This window comes from Myodes glareolus, chromosome 14 (assembly GCF_982192425.1).
Source record: "Myodes glareolus chromosome 14, mMyoGla1.1, whole genome shotgun sequence".
NCBI lineage: Eukaryota > Metazoa > Chordata > Mammalia > Rodentia > Cricetidae > Myodes > Myodes glareolus.
Genome location: NC_142039.1, coordinates 22,730,479 through 22,755,991, shown reverse-complemented (window position 1 = coordinate 22,755,991; position 25,513 = coordinate 22,730,479). Strand labels below are relative to the sequence as shown.

The window sequence follows — 25,513 nt, the reverse complement described above, 5'->3', positions numbered from 1 at the left end:
GCACTGTCTCAGTGGGTGAACCCTTGGGAGGTATTTTAATGCCTCTCACTATGATGATAAATTTACCTGTCTTTAAATCAGTTTAATTTATTATACTTTCAAAAGTCTCTACATTTTTATGTATACTGGACATTTCTATTCAAATCGCAATGTTTTGCTTTTTATTTTAACTACATTCTGCCTGGCATTAATATTACTGAAACTGTTATTTTTCTTTTCATTTCTTCCCCTGTGTCTTGATGCAGACCCTCCCTTTGGTCAAACTCTCATCAGGGGTTTGCTCTCTGAATTCTCTTCCCAGCTAGTTTAAAAGGTTTGGATTTCCATGTTCATTTTTGCACTGTAACTAATGTATCGGGCTAGTTTAGCCAGAATCTGCCACTGTTGATATCTGATCAAATCTCTCATGTCTCACCGTCCCTCAGGGAGGCCCTGCCACCTTGACTCAAGGATCGTGTTTGGCTCTCCGCTAACCCATCAGCATCACTCAGGAATTCTCCGCTCCCTGATCTCACTTTGCTCCTTGGCTACAGATTCCAATTCAGCCATGTGTGCAGCTGAGTCCAGACTCACCCTGTGATCTCTGTCCTTGTTTTTGCTGCTTTGCTGTCAGGCTCTGAATTTGTTTTTTTGTTGCTTTTGTTTTGCAGTCATACTAATTCTTTACACCTCTCCCCCATTTCTTTGTTTCCTTTATCTCTCTTTTCTTCCACTTTCAACTACAAAATCTTTCTTAGCCATTTATTGTCAGAAATTTTTGTTGCCTGATTTGTGTCTGCTGCTGAACAGCACAAAATTAAAAACATCAACGGGAGACTGTCTTTTATTAGAGATTTAACTCACTGACACACTGATTAATGGCATGATTAAAAGCATGCCTGCTTGTGATTGCTTTTACATTCTTTCTCTGTTCTACTCGTCCCTCTAATTGTTTGGAAGCAAACTGACCTTTTCCTAATATCTTCATGCTTGTGTTTACATTAAAGGAAAATTAGTCTATCGAATTTTCTGGATCTGACTTTCTATAAATGTAGCGAAATGATTGCGGCTTTATAGTTTTCTTATTGTTATCTACTCTCGGGCCACTTCATCTTTATTCCTGTTACAATCAATTTCCCCTGAAGTGATGACTAATGAGCCAATTGCGAAGGCTGCTCTATTGCTTTCATGAAGGCTAATTGCTCCCGTGAGTGATCGAGTCTTTGGATTCATGGAGTCTATTGGCATTTCCAGTATGTTACAAATCTCAGAAAGGAGATTTTTGACTTGGTTAATATTTCACCATGTTGACTGACATCTTTAATCAAGTCAGTGGGCCTTTCTTCATTCAGAAAAAAAATACAGTAGAATGAAAGACAGCTTTCCCGACTCCCAAATTCACTGCTTGCCTGTTCTTCTTCTAGGGGTCATCTCTATCGCAGTCTATGAGGTGGCCCTGGAGACTCCGTCTAGACAGCACTAGCCATACTCTCCTGGAACAAAGGTTGACAGGAAGAAAGATCAAAGAAAATGGTTGAAAGGGAATTTTATTTTTATCATAATTGTTAATTCGCAGTATTTATCCACAGCTCACTGTCGCAGTTCTACACATGCACGTTGTGTTTTGACTGCATCCATTTCCCGGCTACCCTCCGCCACTCTTTCCTCTGACCCTGGTTTCCTTTTTGGTCCCGGGTTACAACCCGCTCCTACTTTCAAGTCGCTTTTCAAAAAATCTTAGTATGATTTTGAAGTGGATGGTATACTTGTGTTTCTGCTTGTGACCTAGTCTGCTTAACAGGATACCTCATATACGACGTGATTCAGTCCCTCTGTAAAGAACACCACGATGAACACGTGTGCTCAAGTATCTTCGTGGATATTAACTTCGGGTGATATATACCTAGGAGTGGTCTACCTGGTTCTTTCTAATTTTAGTTTTTGAGGAATCACTATGACATTTTCCCCAGTCACTGGACTAATTTTCATCCCCATTAACAATGTATAAGGTTCCTTTACCCTCCATCCTTCCTAGCATTTTCTCCTTCATTTTCTTCTCCTCTCCTTCCTCCCCCTCCTCTCCTACCTTTTCTTCCCTCTTACCATTCTGTCTGGGATGAGAGGATTTTAAGTTTAAAAGGGAACTTTTAATCATATGAGCTTTGTGGGGAAGTGTTTGCTTAGTGTGATGGCTATTTTCCTCCCTCCCTCCTTCCCTCCCTCCCTCCCTTCCTTCCTTTAATCCTTCCTCCTTCCTTCCTTTTTTGCTTCTTCCCTCCCTCCTTTTCTCCTCTCCCTCCTTCCCCCTCCCTCCTTCTTTCTTTCCTTCCTCTCTCTTCCTTCCTTTTAAAAATTCTTTTAACTTTTATTGACTGAATTTTGCATCAGGCATTCCAATCCCACTCATCTCCCAGTCCCCTCAAATTCTCCCTCCTCCCTTGCAAATGCCCCTAAAACAAAACAAAATTTAAAAGAAAAACCAAAGATCAAACAAACAAACAAGCAAAAAAGGAAGAAGAATTTTTGTTGTGAAAGTGGTCGCATGGCCTGTTGAGTTCCACAGTTCACCCTTTAGTGCATTTGTCTTTACTTGCACATGTTCATTGCTATGAGTCATTGGAGTCATTGGTCTGGGTGAAGGCTTCTGACTTCTGCTACAGCACTGATAATGGGCTCTGATTGGGTCTCCTCTTTGATATCCTGTTGTCCTGTGTCATGGCAAGCCTGCTGTTTTGGATTGACAGATCTGGTCCCTTCTCGTGCTCCAATAGTTCATAAATGAGGTAGATGTTGGGAGGGCTAACTCCTAGCCTTGGTTCTGGGCCTGGGTGATAGCTGAATCAGACCTCCAGCTTTCCCTCATTGCCACTACCTGGGCAAGCTCAGCAGTGCCTTAGTTAGCTCACCCAATACAGCCTGCAGCAGGGAGCGGGGCTAGTTCTCCTGCGCTCAGGTCCTAATACCCGGCCCACCCACACTTAAACCACCAGGGCCAGCTCTACTGTCTTGCTCAGGCAAGGTGCAGGGCTCTCTTTCTTGATTGCTGCAGGGTACATAAGAGGGGGAGGTGGGGTCAGCTCTCCTGTTCTCCTGTCCTTAGGGCTGGCTCCCCTGCACCCCCAACAACAGGGTCAGCTCTAGTGTGTTGCCCAGGCAGGGTGCGCTGCAGTTTGATAAGGGGCAGGGCTAGTTCTTCTCTCACTCTTATGACCCCAGGGCCAGCTCTCACCTGGCACAGGTAGAGAGGGACAGAGAGGGAAGGACATCTTCCCCTGGTGCGGGAGAATTGTCTGTCTTCTGTCAATCATGTTTTAAATAAACGCTGATTGGCCGGGCAGGAGGTATAGGTGGGAAAACCAGACAGGAAGTGGAAATGATGCAAGGAGAGCAGGAGAATTCTGGGGAGCAGGAAGTTGATTCCTCCCACTCCTGCCCAGATCACCGAAGCAGCAGGATGTGAGCTGCCCCACTGAAAAAGGTACTGAGCCACATGGCTAAAAAAGATCAGAAAAATGGGTTAATCAAGATGTGAGAGTTAGCTAATAAGTAGCCTGACCTAATGGGCCAATCAGCTTTATAATTTATGGAGATCTGTGTGATTGATTTTCATTGGGGCTAAACAGGCTGGGGGAACCGGGTGGGACAGAAAACACAAACAAGCAGGATCCCCTCATGCTACATTCCCCCACCCATGCTGCATGGCAGACAGACAGGGGACGGGGTAGCTCTGCCGCTCTCACGACTTCAGGGCCAGCTCACCTGTGTTCCTGACAACAGGGTCAGTCCTCATGTGTTGCCCAGGTGGGGTGCATGTCTGTGGTGAGAGATGGGGCTCTTTTTCCCTAGTGCAGGTGCCAGCTCTTCCCTGAGGGGTGGCTGCAATTCTCTTGCATAGTATCTTGCAAGAGGCAGGGCCAGAGACACGTAGGGCTGGCTCAACACAGCATGGTTCTAATGACCCCTGTGTTAACACAGACCGTGGACACAATCACAGATCCCAGCTGCAACGGGACCACGGACCCAGACATGGCCGTCGGTGGAAGCAAGGGCCTGACGTCACCATGGCGCAGGGCATTTTGTGAGAATTTCAGTGTCTGAAAATTAGGAAGCGAGTGGACAAAGGCTGGAAAATGAAGCCAGAGAGGGAAGGCAGGTTCTGAATGTGGAGGCCACTGCTTCCTTTGCAATTGGAGCTTTAGTCCTGTAGAAAGCGAGAGGCTACAATATAGCCAAATGAGTTGATCTACAGTAGAGATATTTGAACACCCATGGTTATCGTGGCATTCACAGTAGTCGAGTATGGAGTAAGCCTGGATGCCTATCATCTCGGGATGAATGGGTAAGGGGAAACGTGGTACACATATACACTAGAGCCATAAAACCTATTTGCTTATTTATTCCTTCACCTGGCAGCTCTTTAAGCACTAATGAAAAAGGAGCTATGGAACATGCACAGATAAATTGGACAGAGATCTTTCCCACTGGGGGTTTACAGCTCACCAGAAAAATGATAAATGTACCAAAGGGAGCAGCGGATGATGGGAGAGCTTAGAGAGCTAAGGTGGAGGATGCAACGTGGTGGGCCAGCCATTTGATCTCCATCCAAGAGACAAGGGGGATTTGGACAAGTGGGAATGGGGCATGGGAGGCAAATAAAATAGTACCAGGGAGACAGAGCTGGTCTCATTCATGTGTCTGCACCATGCTGAGAAACTTGGATGCTGCAATCGGGCTCAAGGCAAAGAGGAAGTCCAGGAACTTTGTCAATGGGGGCTCAGTCAGGGAGTGTTATATAGATTTTTCAACATGTGTGCTTGCCATGTGATGTTAATTTTCATTTGGGAAAAGAAAAAAAGAAGATCTTTGTTTCTGATTTCTCTCCTTTTCAGAGAGCCCAACCTAGTAAATGCTGCGTGTTCCCACCTCATTTCGCCAAATCAAGAAAACCTGAACTGTGGAAACTCTCAGAGGAGGGTGGAGGTTTGTTTCCATGGCAATGCTAAACCCATCAAGTTGACAGCGCTAACCATCACACTATACAAAGGATTGTGAACAGAGGATTTGGTCTGAAAGTAAAAATCTAGGAAGTTTGAAGGCGAGAAAGGATTGCTAATGATAATTCTGATTCTGGGTCCAGCTAATAGAGGCTATGGTGCGGGGAGCATCCATAGAAATAGGAAGTATAAGGCAGAACTATTTCCTAATCATGGAATGAATGTGTTCTGGACATGTTGGGTTAATGCAGTCTGCTAGCAGAGGGGCTTTAGCTGGAGATTAGATTTGTGACTGTCTGCATGGAGTGGCCGCAGGAGGGAAAGGAGATTACAAGGGGCGAACAAGGCAAGGGTGGGGAGGGGTGTTCTGAGGGATTTAGCTTGGGAGGAAGGACAAGAAGTCAACAGAGGGGCAAGCAAGAGAGAATGCAGGAAAATGTCATCAGAAAATTCCAGAAGGCAGGCTGGACCGGAGTATTGTTCTTATACAAACTGCTGCATGAAGGTGAATGAGGAAGGAGAGCAATCCACCAGGGATAGAAGTTGCCGCTGGAGGAAGTGAGGCCCAGCAGGGTCTGCAGGCAGCCTGTGTAGATCCCTCCATCAGGAAATCTTTCAGGGGAGAGGAAAGAGGAGCGTATTGCAATGATGATTTATTTTCCTGAATGTCTCACCCCTCTGAGCATCTCTTTTTTCTCAGTTCCTCAGTTTTAAAGCAGATCCAACACTGGCTACATTCTGATGGTCACCATGGTGGAAGAATGTCTTTGAGGGACATAGTAGAGAATCAAACCATCAAGAGGCATCTTTTTCTTTCTTCTTCTTTTATTCCATTTTACACAACCACTTCTTTGTTATTGTCACAACATCTCATCAAAATATACAAAGAGCACAATTACTTTCAGTGTATAGTTAGCACTCTAATCCAGCAGGACTGACTGCTGCAAATAGCATGCACGGGTCGTTTATCTCACAGGACACCTAGAGAGGGGCTTATTTGTCATCAAATCACCAGGAACAACACGATAAGGGATTGGTTTTCTTTATCTCAGAAGAATCATGCATTTATTTCTTGTCTGCTGGGGAGATGGGAATGAATGACTATGTTGATAAAGAGATCAGCTGAGAGCAGAGGGAAGGCCATGTTGGATGGGCGGCAGCAAAAGATCCCATCTTTGTCACTTGCATTTACTTCTGTGAGAACAAGATGCTCCCCACAGGCAACATACCCTTCCCCAAAGCTGGTGCCATGAGCTCTGCTCATTGTCACTGACTCTCCTCTGTTTTATGAATGTCAGGGTTAGCCAGAATGAACAGATTTGTAAATCTCAAGTTCCAAGCTGTGTTTATTGGAGAGAATCCCATGACAACCCGCTCAGGGCTTCCCCTTTCCTTCCCTTCTGCCATTTACATTTCTGCAGACATGCACAGAACAACGTGGGTTAGTGGCTCCTTCTCTGCGGTTGAGTGGGATCCACTTCTACAAGGAGCGATCTGCTGTTCCAGTCTTGAGAAACAGGTTCCATTTGCACCTTGGTTCATCACCAACCAGCAATTGCTGTCCAGGGCACGGCAGAATTAGGTTTTGAATCTTTCACATTATCAGGAGCCATCTTTCCAGTAAACAACTAGAGTTAGTAGCGATCTAACCTCAAGGGCTGCTGGGAAAGATGCCAGGAGCTATAGCAGGTGATGTTATTAGTGAAGTAGACTTGGTTTCTGCTACAGGTCACGAGTCATGTGAGGAGATCGAAAGTCTCCCCGCCTTTGCTGTTGAGTGTTTCTTTTCTTTTCCAACTTGAAAAAGAGACCCCCAGAAGTGTTATTCAAACCAGTTCCCAGAGAGAAGGCAAATCCTTTCTGGTCTGGGGAGGGGTGAGGTTCAGGAGCAAACAAAAGTCTCCATCCCTGGGTTAATGAAGGAAAAGTTTCTGAACATGTTCTGGTCCATGCTGTTGATGAGTGCTCTGTCGGCGAATGACAGCCGGGGTTTCTCACTTAGGAATTCCTTGTCGAAATTGCTACAGTCGTATGGTGATTTCTTGGTCGCAGTTTAAAGAAAAAAAAGGGGGGGGGGTGAAGAAAATTAGTCAACTTCGTTATCTTAACTTTGCTTATGTAGGCTGTAGTGTGTGCACCACCCAGTGGGTCCAAATCTCTTGAGTCATCCATTCTTTTATTGGAATAATTAATTTCACATGAAAGAATTACATTGTACAGGTTTCAGTCACCAGGACTGTGATCACTAAGAATATAAGGGCCTCACGCAAAGCCCCATCTCCTGACCATCCCTCTCAGCAACAGACGTTCAACTTGGGAACGTTCTGCAGTTTATTCTTCCCCTAGGTGAATTCCAATGACACAGTTTAAAAATGACAGGCAAAGGGATCCCCGCTGCCAACCTCTGATCCAGTCAAATGGTGTGGATCGAGCATGTCCCTCCCGAGGGTGGGGCTGGGGCAGGTGACAGCCTGTGACAAAAGGAGATGGGCTGAAGCCACACCGTCCAGTGGGAGAGTCCTTACCACTTTTGGCCTGAAGGGCGGGTCAATCTCCTTCCTTTCAAGTTCTTCCCAGTTGATCTCTCGGAACAAAGGATGCTGGCGGATGTCTCCTCGCACACCCAGCCTCTTTTCGGGTTCCCTCACAAAAAGCTGCAAGGGAGCAGAGGGGGAGTGCTTCACGTCTGCGAGGAGGCACTGGGTCAGGAGGCTGTTCACTCACTGGGGTATGCGCAGCTGGCTTTTTTCTCTGACCTCCGTGGAGATGCAGTGGTTCACACTAACTTGACACCCTCTTTTCTGAACCCTCCACGATCTGCTCTCTGACCTCCTTACTCTTTGCTCAGGCAGGCTGTACGGTGACTTCTATAGGCCTGGCATGGAATCAGCTTTGCTTTGTTATTTACGTGGTCTCTGACTCTACGTCAGTTTCCTAACCTGTGACGCATGCTGTGCTGGTCACCTGGGAAGGGGGACCTTCTGTGAGGGACCGATGACTGATGTGGGTGGTACTGTCCTTGGGCAAATGGTCCTGGGGTATGTAAGAAAGGGAGTTAAGCATGAGTCAGGGAGCAAGCCAGTAGGCAGCATCCCTCCATGGTTTCTGCTTCAGTTCTTGTGTGAGTCCCTGCCTCAATTTCCCTCAATAATGGACTGTAACCTTTAAGCTGAAATAAACTTTTCCCTTCCCAAGTTGCTTTTGGTCATAGTGTTATCAGAACAACAGAAAATAAACTAGAACATATATCAAGTGTCTGTCTCACAGGGATGTCCTTAGGATTAAATTAAACAGAGTATACACATACACACATATACAAGCTTACACATGTATATATACAAATATACCTTTACATAGAGAGGCATGTAAACATGAACACAATCACATACACACATGTATGTCCATGTATATGGTAAGCATATATGTACTATGAATAAGCAAATATACACATATTGCAAACCCTTTCCACACATATTTGTTCTTTGTAAAGACTGCTCTGTATTCCCAGCAGCATAAGCCAGACACAATGGTGTGTGTCTGGAAACCCATCACTCAAGAGGCCAGGGAAGGAGGAAAATGAGTTTAAGGCCAGTCTGGTCCAGTCTGGATGATGTCAACCTAGGCTTTACAGTGAGGTGCTGTTTGAAAAAACCCCAAAGGGGGGAAAAAAAAGAACCCCCAGCAAGACAGAATGAGTGACTAACTTATTTGTCTGACTTAGCTGCCCCTCTAAGTGTGACATTTCTTATGAAGATGCCCTATCTTAGGAGTTCAGTGTTGTGGGGCTTGCGTGTAATGTCAGCTAGTCCTTGGCAGTCAGCTGAGGCCTCTGCAAGGCCTCTGGGTACAGAAAGTCAGCAACCCCGCTGTAGACCCCTGGCGAATGCTGTTATTCAAACCATGCTCATTCCTCCAGCCTTCCAGCCTGCGTTGTGACTTTCCCTTTCCACCGCCCTCTCTCCTGTCACGTCACCTAACAGTCACAGTGGAGATTGGAAAGACAGCAGAGCAACCGGACGCTTTTTAAACTTTAACCTGTCCGGGACAATGGAGCAGGGGAGTCTAGACATTAACTCAGAAAGTAATAGGTTCCCCAGGTGTCTCAAGCAATTACTTCTTATTTCTGCACCAGCACAATGTTTGCCTATAACGTCACAGCTTGGGTGTTTTAAGGAGATTATAGCCCTTTAAGATGGAAAATGTGGCAAAATGTAGGGATTTTTCCAAGTGTCTCCCACAAGGGTTTCAGCCCCATTTCTTGCTTTCACTGTTTCTAAGAACAGCCAGAATATGGCTTCTGAAAATGGTTTTAAATGATGTTATCTTGTAACTTGAAAACCTACAGAGCCTCAGCTCTTCCCCAAATCACAAAGGTGTGCTGAAGAAAACTGCAAAAGAAAACTGGAGGATTTTTTTATTAATCAATTAATTAACTAATTAAATAAGAGAGTCTTACTTAAGTTCCAAGTGCAGTCAGGCATAGTGGCACACACCTGCAATCACAATACCTGTGAGGTGGAGGCAAGGAGGCTCAGGAGGAAAGGGCTAGCCTTGGCTATAGAGTGAGTTGGAGACCAGATTGAGATATTTGAGATCCTGTCTTAAAAACAAGTGCCAGGTATAAGGCTTATGCATTGCACACCCACCGATGAGCCCTCCGCATGGTCCTGATGCTGCTCTCTTCAGCCATGGGGACTCTTACTGAGATCCTGAGGGTCCAAAGTGCTTTATGAAAGTACTACCCAGGGGAAGTAAACCGAGGCTATTATGTACAGAATTGACCACATTCGCATCATGGAATGTGACTAATCTGTTTGTCTGACTTAGGGCTGTTGTAGCCTTGGGTTAGCTTTCTCAATCTCTACTTTCTATTTTACCATCTTTCCGTTACTGTAACAAAATACCCGAGATAATCAATTTTATTTAAAAATAGGAAAGTTTTATGTTGGCACATGGTTTCAGAAGTTTCGCCCTATGGTCAGTTGGCTTCATGCCTTTTGGGCCTGAGATGAATCTGAACATTCAGGCAAGATGAGGGCAACAAAGAGAGAGAAGGGGTGGGGGCCAGGATCTAGTGGCCTCCAACTAACTAACTTCCTTGCCCTATGATCCACCACCTCATGGTTCCATTACCTCTTGAGCCTCTATCACGTGGCCCTTTGTGGGATATTTCACACCCAAACTATAGCAGTTCTGTCTGTAGAATGGAAGGTTAGTTCAGGTGACCTCCAGGACCCAGAGAGTCCTGATGTACCCATACTCCTACTAACATTCAAGACTCTACTCTGGTGTCAGCACTCCTGTCCCTTCTTCCGGGACAAATCTGCTCACTGAATAGACCACTTGTTCTTCTCAGCTTCATAATGATAATTCATCTTCTAGGAGGTGACTCAACCATTCTCCCAGTCCTGAGTCTTTAAATTCTGCTCCAGTCCTCTCTTCCTTGACAAGCCCCCATAACAGAGCTCACCCTCCTTTTCGAGGTCATCTGATTGGCTACCCCATTCATCCTGATCAGTGTTCTCTGAGAGTCACCCTCAGAGCTGGTTGTCTCAGACAGGTCCACACAATTTGTTTTGGTTATTCCAACTGTATATATTTACGGGGTACAGCAGGATATGTTAATTTATGTGGAATGGTTAATGAAGGTAATGAGCATCCATCACCTCACCTTTTTAGGGGGAGAATGAGAACATTTAAAATCTGCTCTGCACCTTTCAATCTGAGGCCAACACGCTGAACAGCATGCTGATTGCAGGCCACATGCTGTACAGTGTATTGACTTCGACCCATATGCTGGATGCCAGCATCTTGATTTCTGACCACATGCTGGATGGCATGCTGATTGCAGCCTACATACTGGACGGCATGTTGACTGCAGCCCACATGCTGGAAAGCATGCTTACTGCAGGCCACACGCTGTAAGGTGTGTTGACTTCGGCCCACATGCTGTATAGCATGTTGACTGGCCCATACACTAGACCGCATCTGGATTGCAGGCCACACAGTGAATGGCATGTTGACTGCGGCCAACATGCTGAACAGCATGTTAACTACAGCCTACGTGCTGGATGACAGATCTTCAGAACTCAAACCTTGCAGTTAAGTGATATGATGTAACTTCATCCTAATTTTTAGAATACTTTTAAAAACAATAACGTGAACTAGTGAGATATCTCAGCAAGTAAAAAACTTCCCATGAGAGCCTGAAGACTTGAGTTTGACCTTGGAAACAACAGTAGAGGAGAGAACTGGTTCTCAAAGTTGTCCGCAGAACCACATGCCTGTGTGTTAGCACACACACATGTACTCAGGTATATGCATGCATTGTGGACACACACAATAGCTATAAACAAACTAAAATTTCAAAGAAAAATAGAAACTATCTTTCTGTCTTACTTGTTGGTTGAGGAAACTGAGGCTCAGAGTAGATCTGTCACTTCCTCAAGGTCATGAACCAGCTAGCACCTGGGTGTCATGGTCAATGCCTCCTTCCCATTTTCTGCTGTGCTCCACAGAGCATTCCCCAGCCATTTTCGCCTGCTGTCTGGTTTTCAAGTCTGTCTATCCTGTTCTGTGGACTGTAAGCTCTGGGGACCACTTGTATTCCTGCTACCCATAGAGTCTAGCACCCTTCCCAGTTCTAAGAAGCTGCTAAGCCAATGCCAGATAACTGAAGATGTTGTCTTCCCAGGTTATCTGCAGACCACAAAACCCTCTGTCCTGGAGAAAAGGCATCAAGTTTGCAGTAAGATGATTTTCTCCGTGGACTCAACAACCAGAAAGCAGACAGATGGAAAAGCACATTTTTTTAAAGATTTATTTTTATGTGTGTGTGTGTGTGTGTGTGTGTGCATGCGCACATGCGTGCGTGCGTGCCTGCCTGCCTGCCCTGTCTTGTTTGTCTGTCTGTCTGTGTGACTCTGTGTGGGTATACATGTGAGTGTAGGTATTTGTGGAGGTGTGGTAGAGTAGAGGGCACCAAACCTTCTCAAGCTGGAGTTGCTGAAGCTTGTGAGCTGTCCAACATGGGTGCTGGGAGCTGAAGTCTGGTTTTCTCGAAGTGCTCTTAAATGCTGGGCCAACTCTCCAGCCCTGATTAAATTATTGTTATTATTATTATTGTTATTATTATTATTATGAAGAAATGGAGAAAATAAGAAACCTGCCCATATATTCTCCCCTCCCCAGATGATCATAATAAATGACTGACCTCTACCTCTCAAGAATATTTTTATGAAACAAGATGAGATGGAAATCTTAAGTGTCTTGAGAATGGACCCAAATCTAGCTGACACTGGTATAATGAAATGTTTTAGAGAATTAAATTAGAAGTCACTGCCTTGGGCCAACTGTGAACCACACTCGGCTTTCCATTAGATTTTTCTCAGCAAACCTGTGACATTTGAACCAAGAAAATCCTAACAAAGAGCCATCTGAGCTTGGCTTAGGCACCTGTGAAATAAAATAATGCTTTTTTTAAAAAGCAAAATGGAAAATAAGAAGATAATCTGGTCTCCAGCCCCCAAGTTCAATATTCTTTCTGTCCTTATCTTTTCTCCCAGGAGCAAACAGACTCAATGTCCCGAGGGTGAGACAGGTCCTAAGGACACCAAGGTCAAGGGCTTCGCGGCAGGAATGACACACCAAGGGCGCAAGGACACTTCTGCTTTTGCCAGTGAAAGCTTTCTATATTTACAGGAAACAGCCCACTCTTACATAAAAGGCTGGGATATTGTTGGAGTTTGTTTAAATTTATTTGACAGCCTGGGTAGGAAGCAGCTCATAGCCACCAGCAGCTGTGCTGGGTTGTACCTGGATCCCACCCTCCCTCCTGGGTCGCTCCTCGGGAAAGGGGGGATGGATCTCTGTTTAAGATCATCACTTTCCCACCATTTCCAAACACAGTGACTGGACATCCTGGATAAATGAACGGGGGAGAAAGGGTGCTTGCGTTTTATTTTGTCACTAGGCAACTGCACAGCAGCATCCCAGCTGTAGCTCTTGGCATGGCCATGGCCTCTCGCGACACGGAGTTGTTTGGTGGGCTACATGTGCCCGGGTCCGATGAGAACTCAAGGGGACAGTCTGGTCCCACTGCTCTCGGGGGTGCCACACAGCATTGCCTTGACCAGCCTTCCTGAAAAACCCCAGACTTCTTGGTTTTATCTCATGGGAAAGTCCCCGCAGGGAAATTCAGAGAAATAGTGTTTTCTTTGGATTTTTGCAACAGGGGGAACCTAAGGCTGTGAAGGCTGCTGGAGGCTTTAAAGTGATCCAGGAGGGAAGATAAGCTGCAAATCAGCCACACTGGCAGCAAATTGTGTAATGGAAATTAATATTCATCAGCCGAATTGCTGCACTGTGTGCAAGAGGAAGGACAGGCATTTTTTTTTTTTTAAATCCATGTCAGGAATCACAAAGGTGTCCAAGTGGCTTTAAAGTCTCTTTTGCCTGAAGCCTTTCTCTGTTTTTATCCTTAATTGTCTTAAGTTTTGATCTGCTCAACACATTTTTGCCTGTTTTCATAACACACTTTTCTTCTGCCGCTGATAATCTGCAGAAATGTATATCATATGTTTTGGTATTTACATGGCATTTAGTCTTACTTTTACTTTATTTTAAATTTATTACCTCTATCTATTTATTTGTGTGTGAGAGTTGATTCTCTCCTCCCATGTGATTCCCTGGTGATCAGTCCCAGGTCATCAGGCTACGGGGTGTGTGCCTCTACCTGCTGAGCCACCTCAACCCTGCTTCTGCTTTTAATTTTTCTGAGCGTGGGTGACCAGGTAGGTGTGTGCACCTATGTGAAGACCAGTGGAGCCTTGGCTGTTCTTCAGGTGTCTCCTCCTGGCTTTATTTCTCTTAGAAAACATTTTTATCATTAATTTTTATTTTATAGATTTGGGGTTTGGTCTGCATGTCTGTCTGTGTGCTGCGTGTGTGCCTGCCTGGTGCCTGTGGAGGTCAGAAGAGAGGGTCAGGTCCCTGGAACTGGAGCTTAGGACAGTTGTGGGTTGCCACGTGGGTGCTGGAAACTGAACCTCAGGTCCTCTGCAAGAGCAGCAGGTCCTCTTAACCCCTGAGCATCTCTCCAACCTGTTTACCTTGGTTTTTGAGACCTGACCTCTCACTTGACCTGGCTGGCCAGGAAACCCCACGGCTTATTTTCACCATCCCAGCTCTGGGATTTCAAGTGTGTACCATGTTACCTGGCTGTTTTTAAGTATTTTATTGTTTGAAATGATGGCAAGTTCTTTCTCTCTCTTGCTATCTTAAATTAGTCACAGCCATACAACTGCCCCGATACTTGCTCCCTCCCCTGACTGAACGTGATTCCATCACTTTAAGGACATGGCGTTGATTAACTTTCTGCCTTTGGGATCCACGCAGCTTGCATGAGGTATCAATAGTTTGCTCTTTTTGATGAGATGTGGGTGTCTGTTATACAGGCTCTACTTCCTTTCCCTACTAAAGTAATGGCTTCCTCTTACCCAGTCTTTCTTATCTTGGCAACTAGCCCTCCCCACTTTCCTCTCAAGGTTACTTCTGGTTTTGCTGGCCAGCCCCTACCTCACCTATCCTAGTGACCTGAAGTTCTCCTGATGCTGAGCGGAAACTCGGCATTTGGAAGGTACAATGGGAAGGCTGGCTATGAAGCACACACATGTGTTGGATTGCAACTAATTCTGGGGACTTGTCTGACCGGTAGGCTCAATTTGACGGTGACTGAATCTCTGATGATGGGAAAAACAAGGCTCTTCCTCATTTTTCTTTTTTTCCCAGAAAGCTCTGTTGGTCCTGATGCTTCAGTATAGATTAAGTGACAGACCCCTCAAAACTCATATAGTGAAGTCCTGACTCCAGTGTGAATGTGCAGAGGAACTTTATGGAAGTGATGAAGGTTAAATGAGGTCGCAGGGGCGGAGCCCAAATCTCATAGGATTATTGTCCTTAAAAATAAGAGATACAGAGTATTTTTTTGACCCACCTCTTCTCTTAGATACAGCAAGGTGCCTATATGCCTCCTATGAAGAAGGCCAGCACCAAGGCTGACCCTGATGACTCTTGAGCTTGGATGTCTAACTTGGTAAGATATAAATGTCTGCTAAGTGAGACGCATCCATATTTCAGTGTGCAATAAGTAGGGCTTGCTGGGGTGGGGGAGAGGGTAAGGACTGATCTGTGTTCACTTAAATACTGTCTCTGACACTATGCCAAGCAGTTAAGGGACAATGAAAGGGAAATGTCGCCCAATCAGTCTGGGTCCATTGTGTTACGGCAACCGGGGCTGACATGTTCAATTCACATTGAGCTCCTCATACAACCAAGTGTAAAATAAAAGTCCTGATTATCATGAGATTTGAACTTGCCTTTCATAAGTGGGACTTTGCATTGGAATCCCACTAGCTTCTTTTTACTGCTGTCCTTTTTTTTAAACCTAGCTAATTTTTAAATTAGCTTTCATTATCCATGTGTTTTGTTTGCTCATTAAAAGTGAATTTAATTGGCCATTCAGGGAGTTTTCTAAGCTTGGCGCTTGTTTGGCTCAGGGTCAGAAGGTGCGAGCTGCGTGGAACAGGCTCTGGTCTTAAATACCTATTCTATTAACCTCAGGCCGAGTTTCCTATGGGGCTTTGTCAACACCTCTCAGATTCACGATCCCGATTCCCAGAGAGAGCTCTGGAGTCGTCTCAAAATTTCTAATACCTCAGACAGGCTGTCACTTGCCTTAGGGACATGGAAGTATAAAGCCCTTTAGATTTAATCCTAAATAGTTTTTAAGAGAAAAAATGCTGACTAGCGAAAGATGAGCCTGAAAATCCCTTATTCTCTGTTTCTCTCTCCCTCCCTGCCTTCTCTATTTTTTTCTTCCTTCCTCCCTGTTCTCCTTTCTTTCTCTCTTCCTCCCATCCTTCGCTCCTTCTTTTCTCTCTCTTTCTTTCTTTTTGGTATTGGGAAGGAAACCTAGGACTTCTGTAAGCTTATGGAAATGCTTCCGAACTTTTGGTTTAAAACTCATTAATAGGGGTTAGGGAAATAGCTTTTGGTTAGTAATGCATAATGGACTCATCAGGCTGCGCGCACACACACACACACACACACACACACACACACACACACACCCCAGAGGTGTATGTATAACAATAATAATTAAAGAAAAGAGTTCATAAATTTGGGCTCGCTCGGGGACAGAGGACGAGTCTGTGGATTCAGGCTCAGTTGGAAACCTTGCCACAAAAAATTAAGGTAAATCTCTTATTATTTGATGATTATAAGTCTACCATATCTAAATGATTATAGTAGAGAATTATTGATATTTAACTATCCTATCATAACATATTGTCTCTACCTACCTATAGCATCTGTATCTGTATCTATCACTATAGGCCTACGAAGACTCAAAGGTTGGAAAGGAAGAGAACAAGGATGCAGGTAACCTCAGCATGGCTGCGGTCCCATCTCCACAGGCCAGAACCTCACCATGACCTCTGAGCTGAGGTGGGCAGTAGACCTGCATCAGTGTGAAGACTGACATGCTGCCTGGGGCCTAGGGTTGTCTGCTTTCCTTTCTCAATGGAGATGGCAGAGATGGTGTCTGGGACTGAAGAGGTTTGCTTTCAGCAGCATGAGTGGAGAAGTCTGCATCCTGCTAGGGATGGGTGGTTTGCTGGCCCATAGGGCATTATATACAAGGGACAAAGATTGCTGTAAGTCACATACTGTGACTGCTTAAAGAACTAACTACACCTCCACCCAGGGCCACCAAGGCTTCCTCCACCCAGGGCCACCAAGGCTTTTTGGGATTTCTTTTATAAATGGTGAAAAGAAGATTTATTTTACTTTCCCTTCTTCCTCTTCTTTCCCCTCATCCACCCTCCCCCTCTTTTTTTAAAACAGGGTCTCATGTAATCATATAGCCTGGTCTGGCTACCTTGAACTCCTGATTCGCTTACCTTGTAAGCCACCATGCTTGCCTATACATATTTGGTTTTTGTTGTTTTGTTTTTCAATTATGGCTGTTTTAATTTTCAAAGCTAAATTTTCTCATTATTTTAATTAGTATACAAAATAATGGATTTCATTGTGACATTTTCAGACATATATGACATTTGTGCCCCCAATATCCTTCTTTTTTCATTCTTCCCTTTCTGGCTGGTTCTTTCCTCCCTTCCAATAGTTTCCTTTTATTTTTACACACACACACACACACACACACACACACACACACACACACAATCTAGACTCTGCCTATAAGAAGCAACATGAGACATGGGTCTTCCCCCCCTACCCCTGTCTTGATCCCCTGACTTTGATACCAGAGCCCGTAGCACCAGCCTTTCAGCTGAAACACAGACAGCAGCATCCCTTTAAACCCTTCACTACATGCTGTGGTGTTCCGTCATGTCTCAGGACCTGGGAACAAATGGGACTACTGAGCAGAACCTAGTACTGATTTTTATGAATCCTCTCTTAGCACCATTTTTTTCCTGTTTCTTTTTCTTTTTTTCCTTTTCAAAGCTAGGAGTCAAACTCAGGGTCTTGCGCACTTGACGCAGTCACCCTCTTAGGCACTACCCCAGGCTTTGGCTTTCATTTCTTACCTTCACTAAAAGATCCTTGGCCTCCTTTTCCAGCCATCGTGGGTAAAAGGGATTGTCCATGCGGATGGAGTGGAAAAGCTCCTCTTCATCCTGGCCGTGGAAAGGCGACTGGCCAATCAGCATCTCGTAAAGGAGGACCCCGAAGGACCACCAGTCAACGGAATGGTTGTATTTCTGACCCAGCAAGATCTGCACGAGCAACAGACAGAAGTACCATTAATATTCGAGTCTGACGACTGCTAATGCTCCCAAGTCTGGAGGTGAGAGACTGGCTGGTTGTGACAGCCTGTGGTCTTGATTGAGAGGGGTATCTTCTGGCCTGCTGATGACTGGAAAGAGATGACACATCGTGCCCAAGCTTCTGAGTGGAAGTAGAGACTCACTTACACTCATCTTTATTTTGTATTTTTCCCCTCTGGCTTTGGGTGTGATGACTGAACCAAGTGTGTAGCTTTCATTTTTTTTCCTTCTGTGCTGTGAGGTTCTTGGGAGGCAGGGACTTTATCCTACAGAGCTGGCCTGAGCCTAAATTCTCCATTACCTTTGATGCAGACAGCTAAATGAGACCTATGTGTTTTATGGCTTCTGCTCTTCCAACTCTGCATAAGACCACACAAAATCCATTCCATCCAGTGCCATCTCTAAACTTAGCCAGTCACAACTGTTCATGTCAAGAGGCACGTGACTGGCCACTAGGATGCAGAATCAAGTCATGTGACTATCATGAGAGAAGTCAGCAAGACTCTCAAGACTCTTCCCACCCAGATGTCAGATCAGAGATTCCTCAGACCTACAGCTTAGGATAGGTTCTGAGAACTGATTTGGTCTGTCTTCCAGGGAGGAGGTTGTAAAGGCAGAAATGCTACCTAACTTAAAACACTAAATCTATCCTTTTATCATTTTACATTTTGTGGCAATAAAGATGTCCCTTGACTTCCAGTAGCTCCTTCTGCTGCAGGAATGCCAAGGCTGTGCAAGCTGCCAAGGCTGCGCACGTCACTGTGTCACTGCATAGCATCCTAATGCCAGCAGGCACGGCAAAAACAGTGTGCAGTGGGATCCATAACTGCATGAGTGACTGAAGAGGATGCGGCGGTGGATATATTAACAAAATCAATGAAGCCAGTGAATTTAAGAGACACAGGCACTCTGTTTAATATAGCCCGGCTTATGGTGACTAAGAGAGAGCACACCAGCCAAAGATCCCATCCATGAGATGAATGCACAAAGACATCGTGATACTTAGACATAGCAGGATGCTATGCAACCATGCAAAGCCCCACATGCTCTGTATGGGCTGGATCCCTCACTGCACAGTTCGAGGAAGCCTCCTACCCCTCCAGAACCTCCGTTGTTAGAAAGGATGTTCATGCCTGGCTACCTAATAAGGCTGTAATAACAGGGTGATTTCCAGGGATCCTATGAAAAGCAGGGCCTGGAAACTGCTGTAAGTGCAATGCTGAACAGCTGCTTGGATAAACTTTATCCCCGTGTATGAAAGCAAAGATCATTTAGCAAACAGAATTTTGCAATCTGCCACCATTTATAAACTGATACTTGATAGCTGTAATTCAATATGGAAATATAAAAGCTCACATTAAATTTGACAAACAAAAAGGCAACTACATTTGTCTTAATGACCCAGAGAGAGAGAGAGAGAGAGAGAGAGAGAGAGAGAGAGAGAGAGAGAGAGAGAGACGAGGAAGAAAAGATGCACCGTTAATGTGTACAATCAGTTGGTTCAGCCCTACATAGACACAAAGGGTATTAGGCACTAGGCTCACACGCAATTCCCAAGACAAGCCACAAGGTGGTGCCAAAGCAACCAGAACTGTTCCCGAACAACAAACATCTCCGTAAACAACTTCATTTCGGAGGAACAAATGAAAAGGAATTTGGAGGCCAGGAGACCGCTGTCACAGAAGTCAGAGCTTTGAGGCTTAGGTGATGTTAGTTAAAGTAAACACAGTCTTACGTTAGGAGGGAGGAGCAAACTGCAAATTCACAAAGGGAACAGACTGTTCGAGAAGGAACGCTAACATCCACCAGGTGTTTTTTTTTTGTACATTATGTCTTCATTTCTAATAATACCCAGGACCTCTGCTGTCATCCCTGGAGGGTGATGACTGGATTTAGGAAGTTGTGGTCTTTATTTAAGGTCTCATAGTGAGTTGAGAGCTGGTTCTGAAGTCCAGTCTCTGAATATTCCAATCACAGTTAATACTGTCTTCTGGTATTTATTTCTTCCTGCATGGTCCTTTGCACACTGTTCTGTGACGGACAGGGTGGTGGAGCTGAGCCAGGGAGAGGGTCTGTCCCCTTTCCTAGCTCCGCCTTACTCCAAGAACTGAGACTCAACAATTCCAAAGTGGAGAAACTAGTCAAGTAATAATGATAATAATGACGGCTTTGTCACTGTCTGACACAGACCCTCTTTGTCCCTTGTAATGGGGACAGTAACAGCTCCTTGGAGCAAGCGTGTTAAAGAGTGTGCACTCCTGAGATGATGATGAATGGATCCTGATAACATGTAGCCCATTAGTGATCACAGGGATCCTGTAGCACACAGGACATTCGGACTTAAGTAAATGACAGGACTCTATGTAGGCGGTAGGAGATGGTGGTGGCACCGTCCCTTTCAGACAGCTTGTTTATCAGCCACGTGTGAAGCTAAACCAGTGGCTTCATTAACTGTGCTTTGGGCCCCAAAGAAGCTTGCTTTCAAAAAAAAAAAATCTTAAAAACAGTGCTTTGGACAATGGACTTGCATCTGTTATCAGCGATAGTCCTTGCTAACTGCTGATTATATATTGCTCCGTATTGTACTTGCTAGGAATCTTTACCAGGCGCCACAATACTATGAGAACCAAGAATTTGAAGAAATATGTCAGACCTTTTAATGCCCAGAGACCTAGAGTATTAAACCAAGAGTTTTTTAAAAAAATTTAAAAAATTACAGTTATTTGGTGTGTGTGTGTGGGGAGTGAGGCATGTGCTTGCCGTGGCACATGTGTGCAGGTCAGAGGGCAACTTTCCAGGAGTCTCTTCTTTCTATCACATAGGTCCTAGAGATGGCTCTCAGGATATCAGCCATGGTAGCAAGTGCCTTTACCTGCTGAGTCATTTTATGGATCCTTAAACCAAGGTTCTTTTTAAAATTTATCTCCTAAGTATAGTCTTCACCATCAACAAGGAAATTTTTCTTTGTGGCAGATGGAGAGACAATTACAGAAAAACAATCAAACCTAGAGTGTGGAGCCCAGTCCCAACTGAGGCTTCTATAACTCAACTCCCACACCTAAGGCTCAGGGATCAGAGCCAAGGAGAAGAAGGACTGGAGGAGCCAGAAGAGCGGGGAGTTTGCTGCGACACTGTCTCTCCTCGGAGTGTCAGAAGCTACACCCATGAAGTTTCGCCAACGTGACTGTCTAAACACAAGCTGGACAACGGCCCAACCAACAGCCTTGCTAAAGTGGACGGGGGAAGCTCATGAGGCCTCAACCTAAGCAAAGAACTACAGGCAACTAAGAAATGATAAAAGCAGGAGAAATCGTCTGACCTAGGGAAGAACCACCAACTGGCTATCTAATACCAAATGGTTAGCCCTGAAAACATAAACACAAGTGATATTAAAAAGACCGAACAGACTGTACTTACGTATTTAGGAACATACACACACACACACACACACACACACACACACACACACACACACGTATGCATACCACCATCACCATCACCACCAGCAGCAGCAATAACAACAATTAATGGAAAAAGAGAGCAAGGAGGAATATGGGGAAGATTGGAGGAAAAAAGGAAGGGGACGATGTACATGATATTAAATCTCGAAAAGAAATAATTTTAATAAGGTATTGATCTCCTAATTTTCATGACATATACTTAGTTTTTACTATTAAGACAGAAGAACTAAGCTACTTAGCACCCGTTTTTGTCTCATTCTTAGTTCAATTTGCTGTTACACATTTTAGACATATTTTTAACACTTAGACCATGTTAGTTGGTAGCAATGCATGAAATTCAAATGTAATGTAGACACACACACATATCTTCAAATTCATATGTAATGTAGACACACACATATCTTCAGGTTGCTCTGCTCAAGAAAGAACAAAACCTTTTTTTTTTTTTTTTTTGCAGACAGGGATGGACAAGAACAGAATAAAGATATTTAGACATCCTAAAGCGAAGGTAAAAGAATCGGAGGTGTCTGATGTGCTGAGGGTGGGGGTTGGATGGGGTCAGGGGTGGGCATGGGTGTGGAGGAGGTCAGTGTGGGGCAAGAGGAAGACATAGGAGACCTTTGCTGAGACTAACACGACGTATCTGAGCTGAGTCCACACAGTTTGGGATAATCACCGAGGGGCTCAGTGCTGAACAGGCTCCGCTTTGAGGTCTCCTACGCTCGAGCCGAATTAGCTTTGGCTTCCCCTCAAACTAAAGCTGCTTTGCTTTCTGCTCCCACACACAGACAGTGTCTGTGCTCACACGTAGGTTCTAATGTCAGGAAGGGATCACAGCAGTGAACTGGACAGTTAAAATACTCGCCATTTCCCGAAGAACAGCAGCCATCCGAACCTTTCAATGAGGTTAAATTAAAATGAAAACCATGGTGGTGCAGTGGAAGCAGCTTGGTTCTTAGCCCCAGCTGCCATGATTGTTTGTGGGACTATGGGATCTGCTGCTGACTTTGCCTTATCAGGGAAATCCGAGATCTGTCCTTACTAGACAATCATCCTTCCTTCCTTCCTTCCTTCCTTCCTTCCTTCCTTCCTTCCTTCCTTCCTTCCTTCCTTCCTTCCTTCCATTACTTTAAAAAGTTAATTTGTCTCATCTTTCTGTGTTAGTCTCCTCACTGAGTAAAAGGGAAGATCACCCAAATCTATCCATGAGGGGAACTGGCAAGATGTGCTTCAGAGTCTCAAGCATTTGAATGCTTTGGGGGCACTGTTTGGTGAGGCTTAGGTGTGGCTTTGCTGAGGAAGCGTGTCCCTGAGGGCGGGCTTTGAGGTTTCAAAGGTTTTCACCACTCCCTGGGCTTCCTGCTTGTTTAAAATGTGAGCTCTCAGTCGCTGCTCTGCTGCCGTACGTCCCCTCTGGAAGGGTGATGGACTCTTCTCCCTCTGGGACTGCAAGCCCAAATAAACCCTTCCTTCTACAAGTTGACTTGGTCATGGTGTTTTTATCGGAGCAGTAGAAAAGGAACTAATTTGTGTGTGTGTGTGTGTGTGTGTGTGTGTGTGTGTGTGTGTGTGGCTTACGTGCAGATGCAAATGCAGGTGTGTGTGGGTGTGTCTAGCCATGATGTAAGACATTGGGTAGCCTGCTGTTTAACTCTCCACCTTATCCCTTGAGACAGGGGCTCTCACTGAATTTGGAGTCAGCAAATCCTAGTGATTGTCCCGTCCCTACCTTCCAAAGCTCTGAGGTTATAGGTGTACATGGCCACACCTAGTTTTTTAGGTGGGTGCTAGGGGATTTGAACGCAGGTCCAGATGTTCACAGAGGAAGATTCTTGTCCATTGTGCCTTCTCTTTAGATCTTGAACAATTTGAGTTATAACTAATGGAGGAAGCTGGGTGGAGGGTGCAGGTGTCTCTGTGCTACTTTTGGAACTTCTTACAAACATTATTTCAAAATTTAAAAAGCGTCTTAAAAGCGAGCCACAGCCACAGACTGCAGAGCAAACAAGCGGCTGTGCAGGAGACTGAAAGATAAAAATAAAATAAATGCAACGGCCCCAGATATTCCATGCTCTGACAGGGCCCGCACGGTCAGGCGGTCTCTAGTATCCCTGGGGTGGCAGCTGGAGGAGAATCCCCCGAAGTGCGAAAGTGAGTTTCACTGAAAGGGCAGACACCCCCTGAGAAAACGCTGGTCAGATCATCAGGAACGCAAACTGTTTTGTGGGATTAGAATGAGGCATAGTTTTTAGAAATTCCACTATTCTCTAAAGCTTTTTAAAGCAACGAATAATCATATAGAGTAATAGATTGCCTTATGAAATTGTCAGACACGTAGATCCTTTAACAGCTTCAATAACACCACGAGCCACAGTTATCCTCGCCGTAGAGAAGCACCCACACTCATTTAGAAATGGAGGTGAGAGGCGCTGACAGCCCTTCCTCCTTTCCCTTCTATCCAGGGGTTCTGACCCCACCTTTACACTTGATTTAGGTGGAGCATTGCTTCTTCCTGACTCTTTGCCAGGTGTTTCTTCCGGTGGGTCTGAAGAGATAATTTTTAAGGCTGGGGTGGGTTCAGACCCATAACGCAAAGGGAGTCTAGATCTCTGGCCATGGAAAGATGTCATTAGTAGGGGGTAGCGTTTTCTATAAAACTCAAAAGACCCATATGTGGATCTACATCTGGAAAACACTCCGCAGACCAAACCATACCGAACCCTAGAGGAGGAATCCCTTGGCCTCAGCACAGAGGCTGGGCAAGGGCCGCCCAGGCAGTGTGTCCCTACCTCGGGCGCGATGTAGTCAGGAGTCCCGCAGAAAGTATTTGTCTTCGCGTCGCCTAGCATGTTCTCCTTGCACATCCCGAAGTCTGCTATTTTGATATGTCCATCTCTGTCTAGCAGGATATTATCGAGCTTCAGGTCCCTGGAAAACAAAAGAGAAGTGAAATCTCACTCGAATCAACACAGTTTTGTTCAAATGAAATTCTCGTGGGGGAACGGTAGCTTGTGCCATCATGGCTCGGGGGAGAGCTTGAGGAGAGGCTGTGCTGCCACCAAATCCTCTGGACCAGACATGGCTCTTCTCAGTAGCTCATTGCATGCTGTCAAATGTCCCACCTCCCCATATCCAGTGGCTCATGTTCAGGGCTTCTCTTGAGGCCCTTGCTGCCCCGGCCATCTGGTTTGGGACAGATACTGCAACAGATCACCACATCTTCCATGCCTTCTGAATACTTGCTGCACCTTAGGGGCTCGATCCATATTTCCCGTGTGGCTATGTCAGCAGGAGAGTGAGAGCATCAATGCCCCATGTGGCTGTCCCAGCGGGAGAGTGGCTATCTTAGCGTCCCGAGTCATTGTTCCAGGGGCAGTTCTGGCAACACACGAAGCACTCACTGATATGCATGGAATCACTTCACAATCAACCAATGGTTATGAGCTGTGAAGCGCACCCGAGTAACTGTTTCAACTGCTAGTTCCACTCCCCGCGAGAACAAGCTGACGAGAGAAACAGAGTGGAACCCAGCTATGCTGCCCCAGCTGAGACTTAGCCGATGTCCCCGGAGTTATGTCTTCCATTTGGTCCAGTTTAGTCATCTCTACTACCCATATGACACCAATAGTTTCTGTGTGACTGGGAATCCCTAGACATGTCTCAGATTCATGACAGCACCTGCTTCTCTCTGTCCCTGCCACACTTTCATGGTCAAGACAGAAGATGCCTGCTGCGTCTGAGCCTTCTCACTGGAGAGTGCTGGTCTTCTGACTCCTAATGTTTCACTGGAGCTAAATACATATCTTACCAGCTATATCCATTCAGTCCAATTACAGGCTGATCTAAATTCACACACTAACGATTCAGGCTTATTAGCTAGTCCATATGCTATGCCATATTGGTGTCATTTTAAGTTTGTCATTTATAGATAATATAGTTCTAAAATTTGGCTGAAGTTGGTGCCGTCATCTCCAGAGAGCTAGATCCTGCTGTGTGATGCTTTAGAAAAGACCAGGACAATGGCCCCAGTATCTAATACTTTGCTGGGTTCTTTTGCTTATACACACACCTATTTCATCATTTGAGTCTCACAGTAGTCTTTTGATATCAAGTTATTGTTACTAGTGTTACAGTATGAGTATATGTGAAGTATGTAGTGTGGAATACAGGTGCATGTGTGGGTGGATGCTCACACTTAAATGTGTATGTGGAGGAGAGGGGGAGACGGTGG

The 25,513-nt window shown here is 45.2% G+C and overlaps 1 protein-coding gene across 2 annotated transcripts in view; it reads right to left on the bottom strand.

The window, feature by feature from the left end:
• Nucleotides 1-5,780: 5,780 nt before the first annotated feature.
• The window catches only part of Prkcq (protein kinase C theta), a 132,683-nt gene continuing 112,950 nt past the window's right edge, over nt 5,781-25,513 (bottom strand). For both annotated transcript variants that reach the window (XM_048460831.3, XM_085699144.2), the window contains 4 exons: nt 24,072-24,210; nt 17,582-17,770; nt 7,499-7,627; nt 5,781-7,014 (listed from right to left, as the gene is read on the bottom strand). In XM_048460831.3, the coding sequence (XP_048316788.1) occupies nt 6,856-7,014; nt 7,499-7,627; nt 17,582-17,770; nt 24,072-24,210 (616 nt within the window). In that variant the 3' untranslated portion in view covers nt 5,781-6,855. The remainder of the gene's footprint in view (nt 7,015-7,498; nt 7,628-17,581; nt 17,771-24,071; nt 24,211-25,513) is intronic.